We start from the raw sequence: 18,306 nt of genomic DNA, 5'->3' as shown, positions 1-18,306 counted from the left end.
TATCCATGATGAGATATCACCTCATACCTATGAGGATACCTAGGATGAAGAAGAGGTAACAACTGTTGATGAGGGTGTGGAGAAAATGGAATCCTTGTACACTGTTGGTGAGAATGTAAATTGGTGCAGCCTTTATGGAAAACAGTAAGGAGCTTCCTCAAAAAATTAAAAATAGAACTACCACTTCTGGGTATATATCCAAGGAAATGAAATCAGTATATCAAAGAGATATTGCACTCCCATGTTCATTGCAGTGTTATCCATGATAGCCTACATATGGAAACAACCTGAGTGTCTATCAATGGATAAATGAATTTTAGAAATATGGTTTATATATACAATGGAATATCATTCAGCCTTAAAAAAGAAGGAAATCCTGCCATTTGTAACAACATGGATAAACCTGCAGGGCATTAGGCTAAGTGAAATATTCCAGACACAGAGTTACAAATATTGCATGATCTCACTTACATGTGGACTCTAAAAAAGTCGAACTCGTAGAAGCAGAAAGTATAATGGTGGTTGCCAGGGGCTGGGAGGTGAGGGGAATGCAGAGATGTTGATCAAAGTATACAAACCTTCAGTTTCAAAATAAATAAGTTCTGGAGACCTAACAAACAGTGCAGTATATTAACTATAGTTAGTAACACTATAGTTAATAACACTGTATTGTACACTTGAAATTTGTTAAGACAGTAGATCTGAAGTGTTCTCAAAATTTAAAAATATTAGTAACTAGGTGAGGTGATGGAAGTGGTAATTAGCTTGACTGTGGTAGTCTCATATATTCATATATAAATTATTATGTTGTACACCTTAAATACATACATTTGTCAATTATACCTCAATACAGCTGGAAAAAATGCAAAAAAACTTCAAGGTATAGTATGGAATATATAAATAGCTGCCTTTTGTTAAAGGAGTGAAAGGATAAGAATATTTATATTTGCAAGTCATATTTGCATAAAGATGCTCTGGAATTATACACATGAAATTAATACAAGTGAATATTTAGAAAATGCAGGAAGGGTTAGGGAAGTGGGGTTGAGATAAGAATCCAGAACTCTCTAGCAGCAGTCAGTGATTTTTATTGTGTAAAATAAACGCATAAAATGGATAAACTCTACCATGGAACTCTGCTTTTGCAAACTAAGGCTATAAAAAGGACTAAGGGGGAAAGTGGTTCATGTTGCTTCCCCTAAATCATTTATTGCAGTAGCTACAGAAGATGGGTGAAGGCAGTTGGTTTTCAGATGGCACCAGGATTGGGTGGGATGGTAGAAGAGATCGCCCAACAGCACAGAACTTATGTTTAATAAAGACAGCAGAAGCTTCCTAGAGTGGGATTGTGCTTTTAGAGATTGAGAAATACCTGGAAAGCCAATAAGGATATCATAAGTTAAGTGATAAGAAATACTTAAGAAAATTCATAGTGTATCTTATCCTTTCATCCAGGTAGACCTTTCAGAGATAGCGAAGGCCTACTCTAGAAACCATAGTGACAGGAAGATCTAAGCAGCTGGTTCTAACCATGATTAAGACTTTATCAGTGGTGGAGGAGACAGATCAGAGGTTTCCAGTTTTCCAACTAGAGAGAAGGTATCAGGACTTTGCAAACCACATTAAGGTTTGTTTGTTTGTTTTCCTTAAGGAAACTAGCATTTTAGCTAATTCAATAGCAGAACTTCTAAGCATAAGGGTTTCCCTATCATACTGGGGTCTCTACTTGAGAAAATGATTTAATCTTTTAAATTTTATTTCACTTTAAGAAAGTACAGATCTCTGCATTTGGATAATTTCTCAAACCAAATTGGAAAACATTATAAGAAGGTTGTCTACAAACAGTACCAAGATGCATCCTTCACCAAACGCCTGGAGAATCCCAATAGCAAAGAAGATGGGGGGATCTTGGGCCCTATTATCAGAGCCCAGGTCAGAGACACACTTAAAGTAAGTAACAGAAATATAGAACCATGGAAGAAATTAAATAGTGAAAACAAGATTATAAGTACTGGTTATTTTTTTAATGTGTCCATATAAGTTTTAATTAAAATTCAGCTTTAATTTTTATTTAGTATTTGTGCTTATTGTAGCCTATCTCATAATACAAACAATCTGAGACAGTTTATCAAATTATAAAGGAATAAAACAAGGAGCCAGTGTAATTGGGGTGAAGGATAATATGGGGACAAAGAAAATAAAGCCAAGGATAAGATAAGTATGATGAAACACATACCATATGCTCCTATAATGTTGTCAACAAATTTTGTCCTAAGCTTTCTAGCAGCCGAAGTAAAAAGGGAACTAGGTCAGGGCAGGAGTCACAGTAGTCATAAAAGAAGCACAGTTTCCCCTGCTATTGAGACTTAAGAGGAATTTCTCCCATGGATCCTTAAAAAAGGGTGCTGTGTGATGTAGTAGATGGAATCCTTGATAACTTCCTACTGATACAATAAATTTATAAATTTAAAAGTTACAAAGCTTTTTAAAATAATGTTTCTCATTATAGCTGAGAACATAACCCAACTGAATGAAAACAATTCATCAATGTGGTCTAGGTATGTAGTTCTCTGATGATTGGTCTCTGATGCAGGTAAATTTTGATATGTTTCAAGAACACTGAGTGTTCTTCAGACAGTTTTCCTTAAATGCTGTGTCACATCATCACCTTACCTTCTGATAAGAACTAGACTGCAGAGAATTGAAAGTTGCAATCTTTGGCAAGATTCTAGAATTCAGATAATCTGCAGATTAAGGATGATCCAGATGCTTTGGCAAGCAAGTAGAAGATAAGATTAAAATTCTCTTCTGAAGATTCAGCAGGCTAACTAGGACTCCTGTGTGCATAAAGCTCCTCCCTTCACCTCTTCATGGGAATGAACCAAGAGGATATCTACAGACAAGGCCAATTCTGTTCATTTAAAAAATAACAAAAGGACAGAAAGCAGCCTTTCTCTGTTCTCTTTTCCTTCCCTCATTTCTGATCCCTTTTAGGTACTCTTAGAAAGTGGAAATATGCCTCATTGGCAATTCAGGATCTGGCTATTTTCTGTGCCCCATCAAGAAGATGACTTGATGACAGGGTTCTGGGGGATCTGGCAGGCTGGAGAAGGCGATCATGGTCTAAGAGAAGAGAAGGAGCAGATTCAAAGGCAGATGTGGTCCAAGCTGAAAGGAGAGGGGACAGGGGATGGCGACCAACTTGGAGAGAGTGATATACTGTGAGGAAAATGTCACTTCTAAGGTTAGACTTCTCTTTCCATTTTCCACCTTACTATGTGAGTGGAACTCTCTCAAACGCATCTGTCAGGTGATGGGGAGAGGTTGCCACTCAGATAAACAGCATTAGTTTGCACTGACATAAACACACACACACTATCCCATAAGTAAATATGCAAAGCTAGCATCCTCTGTTCTCATGATTGACCTTAAATCCTGAAATAATGAATTTGAGTTAATTTTGTAGATCATGTTCAAAAATATGGCCAGCCGCAGCTACAGCATTTACCCTCATGGTGTGACCTTCTCTCCTTATGAAGATGAAGTCAACTCTTCTTCCACCTCAGGTTTGAACCTTTCACTTCTACTGAATGAAACTATTGACTTCTGAGAGGTTGCCGTAATTTTCTACTGTCCTCCTTGCCCAGTAGTATAACTTATACAGTCAGGTAGTACACATATAGGGGTATCCTCAAAGTCACAACCAAACACTGCTCACTTCAGGGATTTTGTTTATCCTAATGATTACAAAATATGGTGTCCTTTGTTAGTGCCATAAGTGGCCTCTAGTGGACGAATATGTAATAGCTACATGCTATCCAGAGTTCTATCAAGTGGAACTTAATATAAAAATAATATTCCTTTCCCAACATTGATTCTAACAAGAGCTCAATTATTTTAAATTATTCATTCATTTCTTATTTACTTATTTGTTTATTTAATTTATTTCCATGAAATAATTTTGAAAATCGAAAACAATTTTGACTATATTTTCTTTCAGGCAGTAACACCATGATCAAAGCAGTTCAACCAGGGGAAACCTATACTTATAAGTGGAACATCCTAGAGTCTGATGAACCCACGGAAAACGACGCTCAGTGCTTAACAAGACCATACTACAGTAATGTGGACATCACAAGGGACATTGCCTCTGGGCTGATAGGGCTACTTCTAATTTGTAAGAGCAGATCCTTGGATAAGCGAGGCATACAGGTATTTTGTCCTTGAAGTAACCTTTCAGAAATTCCAGGAATTTCTTCTGACTGGAACAGATTAGTTCTCCTTGTTAAATAATGGGGCTTTTGCTTCTAGAGAACCAGAAAATATTAAGTAGTCCTCTTTAGTGTGAATGTAACAATGCTTATTCCTTTAGCTACTTTTTTGTCTTGTCTATTTCCATATGGACTTTCACTGGAGAAGGCAAGTCTACAGCGTGATACTGTATTTTTTTTGTTTGTTTCAAATTCCAGATCTGTCCGTGCTAGTTTCTCTTAATTTCTTCCTTTCATCAAAAGCGTATTACCTGGTGGTGCAGTGGTTAAGACTCACGCTCCCAATGCAGGGGGCCCAGGGTTCGATCCCTGGTCAGGGAACTAGGTCCCACATGCATGCTGCAACTAAGAGTTTGCATGCCACAACTAAGAAGCCCACGAGCTGCAACTAAGGAGCCCGCCTGCTGCAACTAAGACCCGACACAACCAAATAAATAAATAAATAAACAAATAAATAAAATTTAAAAAAAAAAAGGGTATTACCCCCTCCTAAAAATTTTATAGGGTTGTTTCACGGCTCAATGAGATACCATCTGGTAAAAGTGTAAAGCTCTGTACCAGTCCTTGTTATTTTTAGAGACCTGCAATAGGGAGAGAAAGGAGATACAGGCAGACATAGCTTGCAGACATAGCTTCTCATGAAGTTGAACCCAGACAATGGTCTATCTCTAGCAAGACCAATTTATACAGAAGAATGTGAACAAAGATATGGATCTTCTGAGTTTATCTTCATTGAAGAATAAAAGCCTCATATCATTAACTTAAAATTCCCAATTAGGCTAAGCTATAATCAAAGAAGTCTCATCCCAAGGCATATAAAATAAATATATGCCTAGAAAAAGCAGAAAGAGACATTTGGAAGACCCTAATTTATTGAGCTGGGAAAGGAAACAGGTAGGGAGAGATATAAAACTTTCCTACTGCACCCTTCTTTTTTATCCTTTGCAACTATTTGGAGCACATCCAATCAATCATTCGAGTTGAAAGGTGATAACAGAGATAAACAGAATTACAGTTGCTAACGTTGAAATGGGATTTTTCTATTAGGATAGTTTAGTCTCTGAATTTTCTGATCTGCTCTGTTTGCCTTGACATGCTACCTTTGGCTCTAACAAGGGCTTTGTACACAATGGGCTCTCACAGATGTCTGAATTTATGGCTTCATTGGACCCAAGACCTGTACCCCTTTGGTTTCTGAGAACTCAGTGTTGTAGTTAATCAATCTGCTAGGACGTCAATCACTGAACACAGCACTTTTACCCTCCAGAGGGCAGCAGACATTGAGCAGCAAGCTATGTTTGCTGTGTTTGATGAGAACAAGAGCTGGTACATTGAGGACAACATCTACAAGTTTTGTGAAAATCCTGAGAAGGTGAAACGTGATGACCCCAAGTTTTATGAGTCAAACATCATGAGCAGTAAGTCGGAGCACTCTTTTTGTCCATCAGTTTTTCACTCCTGTGGTTGAAGTGTGACTTTCCTAGAGGAAGAGACATGGATTAGAATCCACTCACCTCTTACCCTCACTTCCAGTCTAGGGATTTGGTGATGAAATTACTGGGTGATATTATAGAAATCTTTTTACAGCATGAGGTAAAAAGCTTGTTATCCTTAGAAGTCTTCTTGGTCTCCTGCTCCAAAAGTGTGTGTGTGTGTGTGTGTGTGTGTGTGTGTGTGTGTGTGTGTGCATGCACACGCACATGTGCATGTGCACTTGCTCTGAGCAGGTAAGAACAGGGTGAGGGATGGATGGTGAGGGAAGAGGCCTTGGTCAGAGGTATCTGGGGATTTTAGACTGGGTGCAAGGTGAATACTCTTTATGGCCAGGGCAGAAATATTAAGTAGTCCTCTTTAGTATGAATGTAACAATGCTTATTCCTTTAGTTACTTTTTTGTCTTGTCTATTTCTTATTTCTGCTAGGGCAGAAACAGGGTAAATAATCCAAAATTGGATTGTCAAATCAAACTAAGGCAAAATGCATATGGGAGACAAGAGTCTTGGAAAGTCAATCCATAAAGAAGTTTTAAGTACACAGTAAGAAGTTCAGAACAGAAAGAATTCCCTGAGCCAAGGTTCAGGCTTTTGCTACAGTTTTTAAAGTCAGTGCCCAAAGCCACTGGTATGGGAAGTCTGGGAGAGATTTCACTGAGCCAGCTGGAAGCAAACTTCTCCACAATGGTCATCGTCCCCTTCCTCAGAGTTGAGAGTCACTATTATCACTTTCTCTGATAAGTAACCACAGGTACGAGGATGGTTTCTCCATGGTCTGTTCATATAACTTCAGACAACTAACAACTGGGGATTCTCAGAACTGGCAGGTGCCAGGAAAATAATTTAAAACAGGGAGTTAGCCTCAGCTTTCTGTACTTACTTTCATTTTGGCAATGAATCTGTCATAGCTCTAGACTAGCGCTCGCTGTCCGTTAGAAATTATATATGAGCCACAAATATAATTTAAAGTTTTCTAATAGGCATATTAAAAATTAAAGAGAAATATATGAAATTTATTTAATAATGTTTAATTTAATATATCATAAATATTATCATTTCAACATATAATCAATATTAAAATTAATGAGATTTACTTTCTTACTAAATCTTTGAAATCCAGTGTGTATTTTTTACTCACAGCACATCTCAATCCAGATTACCCATATTTCGAGTGCCCAGTAGTCACTGGTAGCTAGTGGCTCCCAAATTAGTGCAGCTATAGACCATTTAGAAAAGCTTCCTGAATGAGGCACAAACTAAAAACACATTATGTCAGCTATTCGATAAATATTTAAGTTCTCCCTAGTTCCAGGCATTGTACTAAGATTAGGACTATAGTGGTAACCTAGGCAGACATGGACCCTGCCCTTATAGAAATCATATCTGTGATATTATTATCATGCTTAGTATATAAGTAGACAATGATACTGACTAAAAACTGTATCCCTTGGAAAGAGAATGAAAATGTCTGAACTTGATAGTTGAGTGCAAACTAGAGATTATATAAATGCTAAGACAGAGCAATTAAAATTGCAAAGTGTGCTAAATAGGCTTCATTTTTAGGGACATTACTTTGCATTCAATAACTAATGCGTCGAGGATACGGGGAGGGGGAAGGGTAAGCTGGGACAAAGTGAGAGAGTGGCATGGACATATATACACTACCAAACGTAAAATAGATAGCTAGTGGGAAGCAGCCGCATACCACAGGGAGATCAGCTCGGTGCTTTGTGACCACCTAGAGGAGTGGGATAGGGAGGGTGGGAGGGAGGGAGACGCAAGAGGGAAGAGATATGGAGACATATGTATATGTATAACTGATTTACTTTGTTATAAAGCAGAAACTAACACACCATTGTAAAGCAATTATACTCCAATAAAGATGTTTAAAAAAAAAAAAGAAAAAGAAAAAAATAACTAATGCGTCAAGAATCTGTATTTCTTGTATTATGCTTTTTCTCCAGGTAAAATTACTCTAGACAAAATTCTAAGTTACCTTTGGAATATCTTTAAAAGCAGAACCTAGAGTACAAAATATTTAATATACACTTAACAAATGAATAAATAAAATGAATAAATAAATCAATGTGAAAGGCTTTGTCTTTATCCTGACACTTCTCCCTTGGCTAACTTAGGAGAATAAGCTCTCATTTGAAAAGTCTGAGTTTGATCTTCCAGTTACACTTTAGATTTGGTAAAGCTTATCTCAGATAATCACTGCTCAGATGCAACCAAATTACCAATGGGATATTTACCGTAAGTATAATTAGACACATTCCCTTTTGTTGGCATAGGCCTGATGTTTCAACAAATTTCACTCTTTCAGCTATCAATGGCTATGTGCCTGAGAGCATACCCACACTAGGATTCTGCTTTGATGACACCGTCCAGTGGCACTTCTGCAGTATGGGAACCCAGAATGACATTTTGACCATTCACTTCACTGGGCACTCATTCATCTATGGAAAGAAACACGAGGACACCTTGACCCTCTTCCCCATGTGTGGGGAATCTGTGACTGTCACAATGGATAATGTTGGTAAGAGCTTGGACTCTTAAAGGGGACTCTCTGATCTACCCAGTCTGCTGCAGCTCTCCAGACTACCATGGTTCCTGGGCTTCTCTCTCTGATCCCTTGCAGGCTTTCTTTTCAGTACTACTCATGATTTCTGTTTGGGGAATTAATTACTTAAATGGGGCCAGTCCTTTAATGTGCATTCCATTTATCCTTCTCTGGGCTAAGTGAGAAGTAAAGCTACAACAGTAAAAAGATAAGGCATGACTCTGAGGAGAAAGCGTGAGCATTCAGCCACAAAAGAGCATTTCTTTTATCAAAATGCCTTTTTCAGCTTTATAAGACAGCCATCCCACCCTAGGGTTAGTGATCACCCGATATAGTGCCTTAGAGGCTGGCTTCAGAGACAGCAGTGCCATGGAAAGCACATGGGCTTTGGAATTCATCAGACCTGGGTTCAAATCCTGCTTTGCCACTTGATATCTGTGTAGCCTTGGACAAATTACTCCACCTCACTGAGCCTCAGTTTACTCATCTGAAAAACAGAATAATAACACCTTACAGAGTTGCTTTGACCATTAATTGTTATATGTGCCAAGTGCCTAGGACTCAGTAGACAATCAACATGTGGTAACTATTGAAGACTTTTCAGGAAATCTTCAGTGTGCCAGCAAATCATACCATTTCAAAGAAACTCAAAACTGCCCTAGGCCCACCTGAATTATTTATTACTTAGAAATATCTATATGTCTCTTATTTGTGGGGGTAAACATCATCATCTTCCCCCTAACTCCAGCTCTCTAACAAAATGTGCAACTTACAAGATGCTTATGATATTCTAAGTCCATTTCATTCTTGACTCATCCCTTTAAAAATATATTCTAAAATAGTGACTCTCAAACTATCTGTGCTGAAAGTTTTTTTCTCCCTAATTTTCACTGACCAATATGTTGGGTCTATATTCTGTTAAATGAGATAAGTATGCTGATCACATGATTGGATGTCATAGAAATGTCAAATTGCTAAAAGGTTTCCTATACACTTTCCTCTCGATTTCTTTCCTTATGTCACTGTGGAACAGTAACCAACAGTTCACAGATGAGTTGTGGTCCACAGACCACAGTATCCCCGATGAAAGTTCACTGGAAATGATCTGCCACAATGGACCATAGGGTTTTTATATCTTTTGCTGTACTCAGAGCTCTCTGTTCTCTCTGTCTCTATTTTGTAGGAACTTGGATGTTAACTACCATGAATTCCAATCCAAGAAGCAAAAAACTGTGGCTGAGATTCAGGGATGTCAAGTGTATCCGGGATGATGATGACTCATATGAGATTACATACGAACCTTCAGGATCTACATCCATAACTACAAGGAAAATGCGTGATTCTTCAGAAATCAAAGATAAAAATAATGATGCTGACTATGATTACCAGAACACACTGGCTTTATCATTAGGAATCAGGTCATTCAGAAATTCATCATCGACTCAGGAGAAAGATGAGTTCAATCTTACTGCCCTGGCTCTGGAGAACAACTCTGAATTCATTCCTCCAAGTACCAACAGAACTGTTGGTTCAAATTCTTCTTCCCCAGGTAACATTAGCAGGCTTATTGCCAATAACTTTGCACAACCTCTGAAAATTCTTCCTCACCCAGAAGCCACCACAGCTGGTCCCCCGCTGGAACACACCAGCTTGGATAAGAACTCAGTTCTCAACCCTCCCACAGCAAAGCATTCCAGCCCTTATTCTGAAGATCCTATAGAAGATCCTCTACACTCAGATGTCACAGGGATAAGCCTGCTTGCATTTGGTACAGAAGAATTCAGAAATCAAGAACATGCTAAACGTAAAAGATTCAAGGCAGGAAGAGGCCGAGCAACAAAGCATAGGTTCTCCCAGATGGAATTCCCAGCACATAAAACTGGTAGACATTTAAGCCAAGGCAACTCTTCTTCTTCCAGAATAGGGCCCTGGGAGAACCTTCCCAGTGATCTGTTACTCTTACAACAAAAGGATCCATCTAAGATTCTGAATGGGGAATGGCATTTGGTTTCTGAGAAAGGCAGTTATGAAATAATCCAAGATGCTTATGAAGACAATGCTGTTAATAAGCTGCCAAACAGCCCCCAGAATGACTCAAGGACTTGGGGAGAAAACATCCCTTTTAAAAACAAGCATGGAAAGCAGAGTGGCCACCCAACATTTTTTGTAACTAGACGTAAACCTCTACAAGGAAGACAAGATGGAGGAAATAGTAGATTGAAGAAAGGCCTTTTTTTAATTAGGACACGAAGAAAGAAAAAGGAAGAGAAGCCTGCACACCATGTTCCTCTATCTCCAAGGAGTTTTCACCCACTGAGAGTAGAGGCCAACATCCCATTTTCAGACGGGAGACATAATCATTCATTGTTACTCCATACATCCAATGAAACACCTCTTCCCACAGACATCAATCAGACATTCCCCTCTATGAACCTTAGCCTCATAGCCTCACTTCCTGATGGTGATCAAAACCCCCCAAATGACACCAGTCAGACAAGCTCCCCTCCAGATCTTTATCAGACAGTGAGCCCAGAGGAACACTATCAAACATTCCCTATTCAAGACTCTGATCCAACGCACTCCAGTACAGTCCCCAGTCACAGATCTCCTCCTCCAGAGCCCAGCCAGACACCCGACTATGACCTAAGAAACAAGGCCTTCCCTACTGATGTTAGTCAAACGTTCCCTTCCTTGGAACTTGAAGTCTGGCAGACAACCACCTCTCTAGACCTCAGTCAGCCATCCCTCTATCCAGATCTCAGCCAGACAACCCTTTCTCCAGACCTCAGCCAGACTCTCTCTCCAGACCTCAGCCAGACAACCCTTTCTCCAGACCTTGGCCAGGAGACTCCCTCTCCAGACCTCAGCCAGACAACCCTTTCTCCAGACCCTGGCCAGCAGATGCTCTCTCCAGACCTCAGCCAGACAACGCTTTCCCCAGACCTCAGCCAGACTTTCTCTCCAGACCTCAGCCAGACAACACTTTCCCCAGACCTCAGCCAGACTTTCTCTCCAGACCTCAGCCAGGAGACTCTCTCTCCAGACCTCAGCCAGACAACACTTTCCCCAGACCTCAGCCAGGAGACTTTCTCTCCAGACCTCAGCCAGATGGCCCTTTCCCCAGACCTTGGCCAGGAGAATCTCCCTCCAGACCTCAGCCAGACAACCCTTTCTCCAGACCCTGGCCAGCAGATGCTCTCTCCAGACCTCAGCCAGACAACGCTTTCCCCAGACCTCAGCCAGGCTCTCTCTCCAGACCTCAGCCAGACAACCCTTTCTCCAGACCTTGGCCAGACGACTCTTCCCCCAAACCTCAGTCAGATGCCACTTTCCCCAGACCTCAACCAGGCAACTCTCTCTCCAGACATCAGTCAGACATCCCTTCCTCTTGATCTCAGGCAGACATCACCTCCTCTAGATCTCGATCAGACATCCCACACTTCTGAATCTAGTCAGTCATTGCCTCTCCCAGAATTTGGTCACACTTTCCCTTATGCAGATCTTGGTCAGATGCCATCTCCTCCACCACACTCTCCACTAAATAACACTTCTATACCAAGAGAATTTAATCCACTGGTCATAGTAGGCCTCAGTAGAGATGATGGAGATTACATTGAAATTATTCCAAGGCAGAAGGAAGAGAGCAGTGAAGAAGAGTATAGTGAATTTGATTTTGTGGCCTATGATGACCCTTACCAAACTGATCTTAGGACAGACATCAACTCCTCCAGAAATCCTGACAACATTGCAGCATGGTACCTTCGCAGCAACAATGGAAACAGAAAAAATTATTACATTGCTGCTGAAGAACTATCCTGGGATTATTCAAAATTTGCACAAAGGTTTGGCCAGTTCTCTCCTTTTATATTCTCACTTTTCCACTACTGCTAAAAAAAGTAATTACAGCAGTCTAAGGAGATGATTCTGGGCAAATTATACTAAGTGTAACTTAGTTAAGTATCATTTAGTTCCCCTATTGCAACTTGGTCTATACTGTTTCCTTTGTCAATTCCAAGATTAGCTTCTCTACTTTAGGTGACATCTGGACAATATAAGAGCAATCACTCTAAGAAGTCTATAATATTTTGTAGTTAAATTAGCCCCCTCCTCTCTCTTCTTTTCTCATCACACATGTTCCTACCCCGCCTTCTTGCTCCAATGCAGAGCCCAACCTATCCATAGCTATAGGCTAATCAATATGATTTCATTGAAGTTGGCTTCAAATCCAAACTTGTGATGTAGAAATCTCCTTTTGCAATTACTTATTGAACAAAGACATTTTAAATTGTTTACTGATCAATATAAAGTATATAGCATCTTGGTGAAGATGAATTCAAATTCCGTAAGATTCCAGTAGCAGAGGCCAAGGGTATAAAGTAGCTTAGAAACAAAAAGAAAGTTTATACCCTCAACTGAGCCATTCATTACATAGTGATTTATCTTGATTTAAACTTTTGTTTTAACTTGGTTTATAGACTCACTCAGTCAATAACTCTTTAATGAGTACTTATTCTCTCCTAGGCATTGTGCTAAGTGCTGAGACTATAAAAGAGAATATAAACACAGGACTCCTGCCCTGATGGAACTCATGTCTAGTTGGGCAGGAAGATATGAACCAAGTGCTCACATAAATAAGTGTAAAAATTAACCATGATAAAGACCAATAAGGAAAGGTGATATATGGAGATATGAGAACTGGGGAGTCTGACTCTGGAGAAGCGGCATTTGAGCTGAGATCTGAAGATGAACAGGAGGTAGAGAGGGCAGAGCATTCTAGACAGAGAGAACAGCATGATGAAGGCCCTGAGGAAGGAGGAAGCCCTGAAGCTGAAGACCTGTGTAGCTGGAACTCAAGAAGAGGGTGGGTGCTAGGAAAGTGTTCGGCTAGCTCTGCAGAGATCAGATGCCACTAGACTTTGTGAGCCCTGGGAAGAATTTTGATGTTTTTCAAAGAGCAATGAGAAACCCTTCAAAAGCTTTAAGCCATTCCTAGTTTACTGGAATATGTCAGTTCCTTTCCCGAACCTTGTTACTTGCAGTCTTTTTAATGAAGGAGTTACACCAAGTGGCCCCCAAGATCTGCTGCAGCTCTAACATTTTAGGGTTCCAGCCGCTCTTCAACCATAGAGTTGAAGGAGTTGATGCAACTTTGTAAGTGGCCTGACTTACAACAGAGAGTTTTTAAGGGAGCCACATGCATTTTTAAAAGATAATTTTTAATTTAATTTTGCTCAAGTGTGGAAAGCCATATTGGTCTGGGTTCTATATTCTGGGATGACAATATAGAGAAAGGAGAGAAAGGGGGACGAGAAGCAACTACAGATTCTCAGGGATATCATGGGGACCATGTGTGAAGTGTCCAGATATAGCCACAGATTTTACAAAAGCTAACTGTTACACTACTGAAGTTAAAACCAAAGTGCAGCTAGAGTAAGCAAACACAATGCATGGTATGACTTACAGAAATTATTTCATTAATCTGATGCCTGACATTTCCATATTAGAATTCTGTTAGTTTAAGAGACTTTCTCCCATGACTTCCTATTTAGATGTAGCACCCATTACTATATGAGAATAAATAGTTTATCTAGGGATTTCTAAGCAAGTCACTGAGGGAATAAGGTTTTCCAGAGTGTAAAGGGATGGAACTAGTTCCTTCAAAATCCTATGTCCCATTCCAGATATGCAACCCATTTTTATGGCAAAGTTGTTTTGCTCCTCCCCATGTGTTCTGTGAGACTGTATGTTATGCTTAGAGTCTGGAAGAACGGGGTTAATCCGGTAGAAAGGCTAGAAGGAAGGCAGAATGGGATTCTCTGTGGATGGCTCATGTTGTATAACAAATACTGTGAGACTGAGGGATGAGCTTTTGGCCTGTTTCCCAGACTCCTGGGAAATTTAAGAGTCAGTAGGAAAATATGATGTGCTCTAGCTCCAGACTGAGCTGGCGAACTACATGAGGAATACTATGATTTAGCAAAAGCAAATGTGGGAAGAGTGGCTACTTTCAGAGTATAAAACACTCTCCCATCCAGTGACCTTACAGGGGTGACCCTCTAAATCAACTGACTTTTATCATCTGCCTGTCCTGGCACTGTCCCATCACATGGCTTTGTCTGCTTTTGATATTAAAATCTGCTATGTTAATATATGATTATATTTGTCATTCATTAATACATTAAATAAATATCTGCTCACTATGTGCCAGATAACTTGCTAGGCACTAGAAATAAAAATTATAAACAAACTAGGCACAATCCCTAACCTCATGGGGCTTTCACTCTAGTGGTAGAGTCAGATATTAATAGATAATCTCATGAATAAATGATATATAATTTACTATATATACTATAGAAATATTATAAGAATACTACAGGGATTTACTATATATACTATAGTAATAGTATAGAAATGTAAGGAATGCTAGAGATTTGACCCAGTCTAAAGGATCATAGGAGGAGATACCAAGAAATGATATATGAGCTGGGAGTTGAAGGATATTTACTGGCTTGTGGTTTTAGTTATTTATATTTTAATTCATTTGTTCATCAAATATTTATCAAATATCTTCTCTATATACTATATTCAGAAACAGAGATAATTTCCTAAATTCTTGAATGGTCTTTAATTTGTTCTTTTAAACAAATGCTATTATTATCATTTCAGTGAAGACACTGATGATGTTTCAAAGGACACCATATACAAGAAAGTAGTTTTTCGAAAGTACCTTGATAGCACTTTTAACAAACTTGATCCTCGGGGAGAGTATGAAGAGCATCTTGGCATACTTGGTCCTATCATTAGAGCTGAAGTGGATGACGTTATCCAAGTAAGTCATCTTTTGAGCATTGCTAAGATCATCAGAGGAATTTCCACAAGCACCAGAGGGTTGTAGAGATGAAAGTGGCAAGAGAGCTATGGTGACTTACTTATTTTTCAAAATTAACAAATATCTACATTTCTTTTCAAAGACTTCTTGCCAAGTAACTTGCCACTCTTCAAGAAAAAAAAAAATGATCTTATAATTTTATTTCTCCCTCTGCTAAGCTCCTGTTCATTCTATACAGGCCAATTCCATTTCTCCTAAGAAACTTTCTTTAATTCCCACAACCTCTCCTAAACATTCAGCTGAATTGCTCCTCCCAGGCATTCCCACCTAATCCCATTCATACTTTGTTTATAGCACCTTTTGTCTCCAGATTTTTAACTTGCATTCACATGTGCACCTCTCTCTATGCCAGTAGGTTGAAACCTTATTGTGAGTAAAACCCAAGCCTCATTCATTTTCAAATCTGTAGCACCTATCTTTATCATTTCATTTGTAAATAATGTCAATACTTTTGCTTTGAGCCTAAAAACAAACCTGTTTTGGCGTTTCTGGAGTAAACTACTCAGGCCCTATCTCATAGGATGGTTGTAAAATTAGATGAAATAATATACGAAAGTTACTTTGCAATTCTAAGCATTCAATATATCTTGGGTTCAATTTAATAGCCATCCACTTTGACCCATAATGCTGACATTTTTTGGGCTTTATTAAACTTAAATACATTTGTGAATCATTCTTTTTTGTAGGTTCGTTTTAAAAACTTAGCATCCAGACCATATTCTCTTCATGCCCATGGGCTTTCCTATGAAAAATCATCAGAGGGAAAGACTTATGAAGATGACTCTCCTGAATGGTTTAAGGAAGATAATGCCGTTCAGCCCAACAGCACTTATACATATGTATGGCACGCCACTGAGCGATCAGGGCCAGAAAATCCTGGCTCCGCCTGTCGGGCTTGGGCCTACTACTCAGCAGTGAACCAGGTAAGCATAGCCGTCGAAAGTTTTTGTCATTTCCCCTAACTTATAACCTGAGTCCACCAAATGGAAGTGTCACGATTATTTCTTAGTAAATATCTGTCTTTCCATGAGGAATGTGTAAGGATCATGGTCAACAGTCGACAGCTACCGTAATCAGGGACTCTCCATGCAGATCTTCAGATGACAGTGAGAAGCATTTGTTCAGTGGAAAGGAATGAGGAATACTTAAAAGGTTGGCCCCTAGTTAAAGTGACTACCTTTACAGAAGAAGATGTTTATCTGCAATTTCCTTGAACAAGTATTAGCTTTCTTCTGCCTTTTTATTCTTTTTTTTTTTTTTTTAATAAAAGAACTACAAAATCAAGACTCCCTCATTTTGAGCATGGTAGAGAGCATAGACTTAGATTTCAATTCCTATCCTATCACTGACTGTGTAGCCCTAGGAAAGTTACTTGAGCTCTCTCAGCCTCAGTTTCCAAAGTTAAAAATGAGATAACAGTATATAGCATGTATAGTAAGCACTTGGTAATATTTGTTCAAAAAATGAATTTATTTTTTACCATATAGGATTGTCGTCAGAATTAAATAAGATACTATAGGCAAAATATTTAACATAGTAGATGCTCAATAAATAGTATTTATAATAGTATCACTATTATTATCATCATTATTATCATGACTACCATGTCGAAACAAAGGATTAATCAGAGGAAGGGACTGTGAACGTCACAGAATTAGATGATTAATATCCAGGCTTATTAAGCTATTCATTTATAATCTTCAAATTCAGAGCCTCTGAGAAGGTCTCCTTTTCAATATGATCAGTGATTGTCAGAAGGGCAAAGAAAATCTTGAGAAAGAGATAATACGTGCAATTTGCTCTTACTGTCTTCCAGGAAAAAGATATCCATTCAGGCTTGATAGGACCCCTTCTGATCTGCCGAAAAGGAACACTTCATAAGGAGACCAACATGCCTGTGGACATGAGAGAATTTGTCCTACTTTTTATGGTCTTTGATGAAAAGAAGAGCTGGTACTATGAAAAGAAGCCCACAAGGTCTTGGAGACGCACATCCTCAGAAGTAAAAAACTCCCATGAGTTTCATGGTATTTTCCTCTGACTTTGATCTAGTCTCTGAACCTAATCACTGGGTGATAGTGATTCCTGCCCATAAGTCTTCCCAAAATTAGACATGAGACGCTTCTGTGGAACCAGGAGCTCTAACTGACACCAGGTCCTTAAATGTCTACGAGGGCTGATGTAACCTGGCAGGTGACACTGCAGGTGAAAGAGAGTATACAAAAATCTGAAATCTAAAAGATAGCGCACAAGGCTGCTGCAAAACCAACCCAAGCAAACCAACAAAAAAGCCAGTGTGCTTCAGTTGGTAACATAAATTGGAAAGGAATTAGCATTATTCTGCTATTTAAACAGTTAATAAAACTGTTTCTTGATCTCTAAAGGATCAATTATTTATGTAGAAGTGATCGCCCACACGTACTTTCAAAATAAGAATGACTGTAATATTTGTAGCTCTCAGCAGTTCCCAGGTGGCACCCAAAGCATATGTGGAGAAAATGATATAGGAAACTGTGTAGCCAGCTAATGGAAGAAGGGTGCCAAGAGAGCATTTGGGTGGGAAAAGAGGGGAAAGCATATCTACTCTGAAATCCATTCAGGAACTTTGTCTGTAAATTGGCAATGGAACTACAGTTTTAGAGGAAGGCAGAATTTAGGATTTGGTGAACAACAAATAGAATGACTTAGGGATCAGAAGACAAATGAAGACCCTGTTTTCAGAGTTTGATAAATGGAGGTGATTTCTATGAGATTTCTGATCAGGAAGGTCCTGTGCTTTGGGTGATGGGTCAGTCATTCAGGGTAATAGGAAAGAAGAAAGCTGCTATTGCTTCAGGAATGAAAAAAAAAAAAAAAAAAAAAAAGACATTATAAGCAATATCCAGTTCACTGCCACCTCCTCTCCCCAGCCAGTCATCAAGGCTAAGTCGGTCTATGCTCCCTCTCCCACCCCACTTATATATTCAGGCTACTCTTTTCCGCTTATTTTCCTTATTAAACTTCTGTAAGTGTGGAATACAATCTGATCTCACCTGTAAAAACACTTTGGCGTAGAGGAAAGGAAACAATATGATTTACAAGCTGCTCCAAA

General features: G+C 39.1%; 1 protein-coding gene across 1 annotated transcript in view; it reads left to right on the top strand.

The window, feature by feature from the left end:
* Positions 1 to 18,306, top strand: part of F5 (coagulation factor V) — a 90,462-nt gene that overhangs the window by 56,068 nt on the left and 16,088 nt on the right. Inside the window, 4 exon segments of the mRNA XM_036843773.1 lie at positions 10,222 to 12,168; positions 14,993 to 15,155; positions 15,902 to 16,138; positions 17,032 to 17,242. Coding sequence (XP_036699668.1) covers positions 10,222 to 12,168; positions 14,993 to 15,155; positions 15,902 to 16,138; positions 17,032 to 17,242 — 2,558 coding nt within the window.

Source organism: Balaenoptera musculus, chromosome 1 (genome assembly GCF_009873245.2).
Source record: "Balaenoptera musculus isolate JJ_BM4_2016_0621 chromosome 1, mBalMus1.pri.v3, whole genome shotgun sequence".
Taxonomy (NCBI): domain Eukaryota; kingdom Metazoa; phylum Chordata; class Mammalia; order Artiodactyla; family Balaenopteridae; genus Balaenoptera; species Balaenoptera musculus.
The sequence above is the reverse complement of the archived record's forward strand: the minus strand, read 5'-3'. Positions and strand labels throughout refer to the sequence as shown.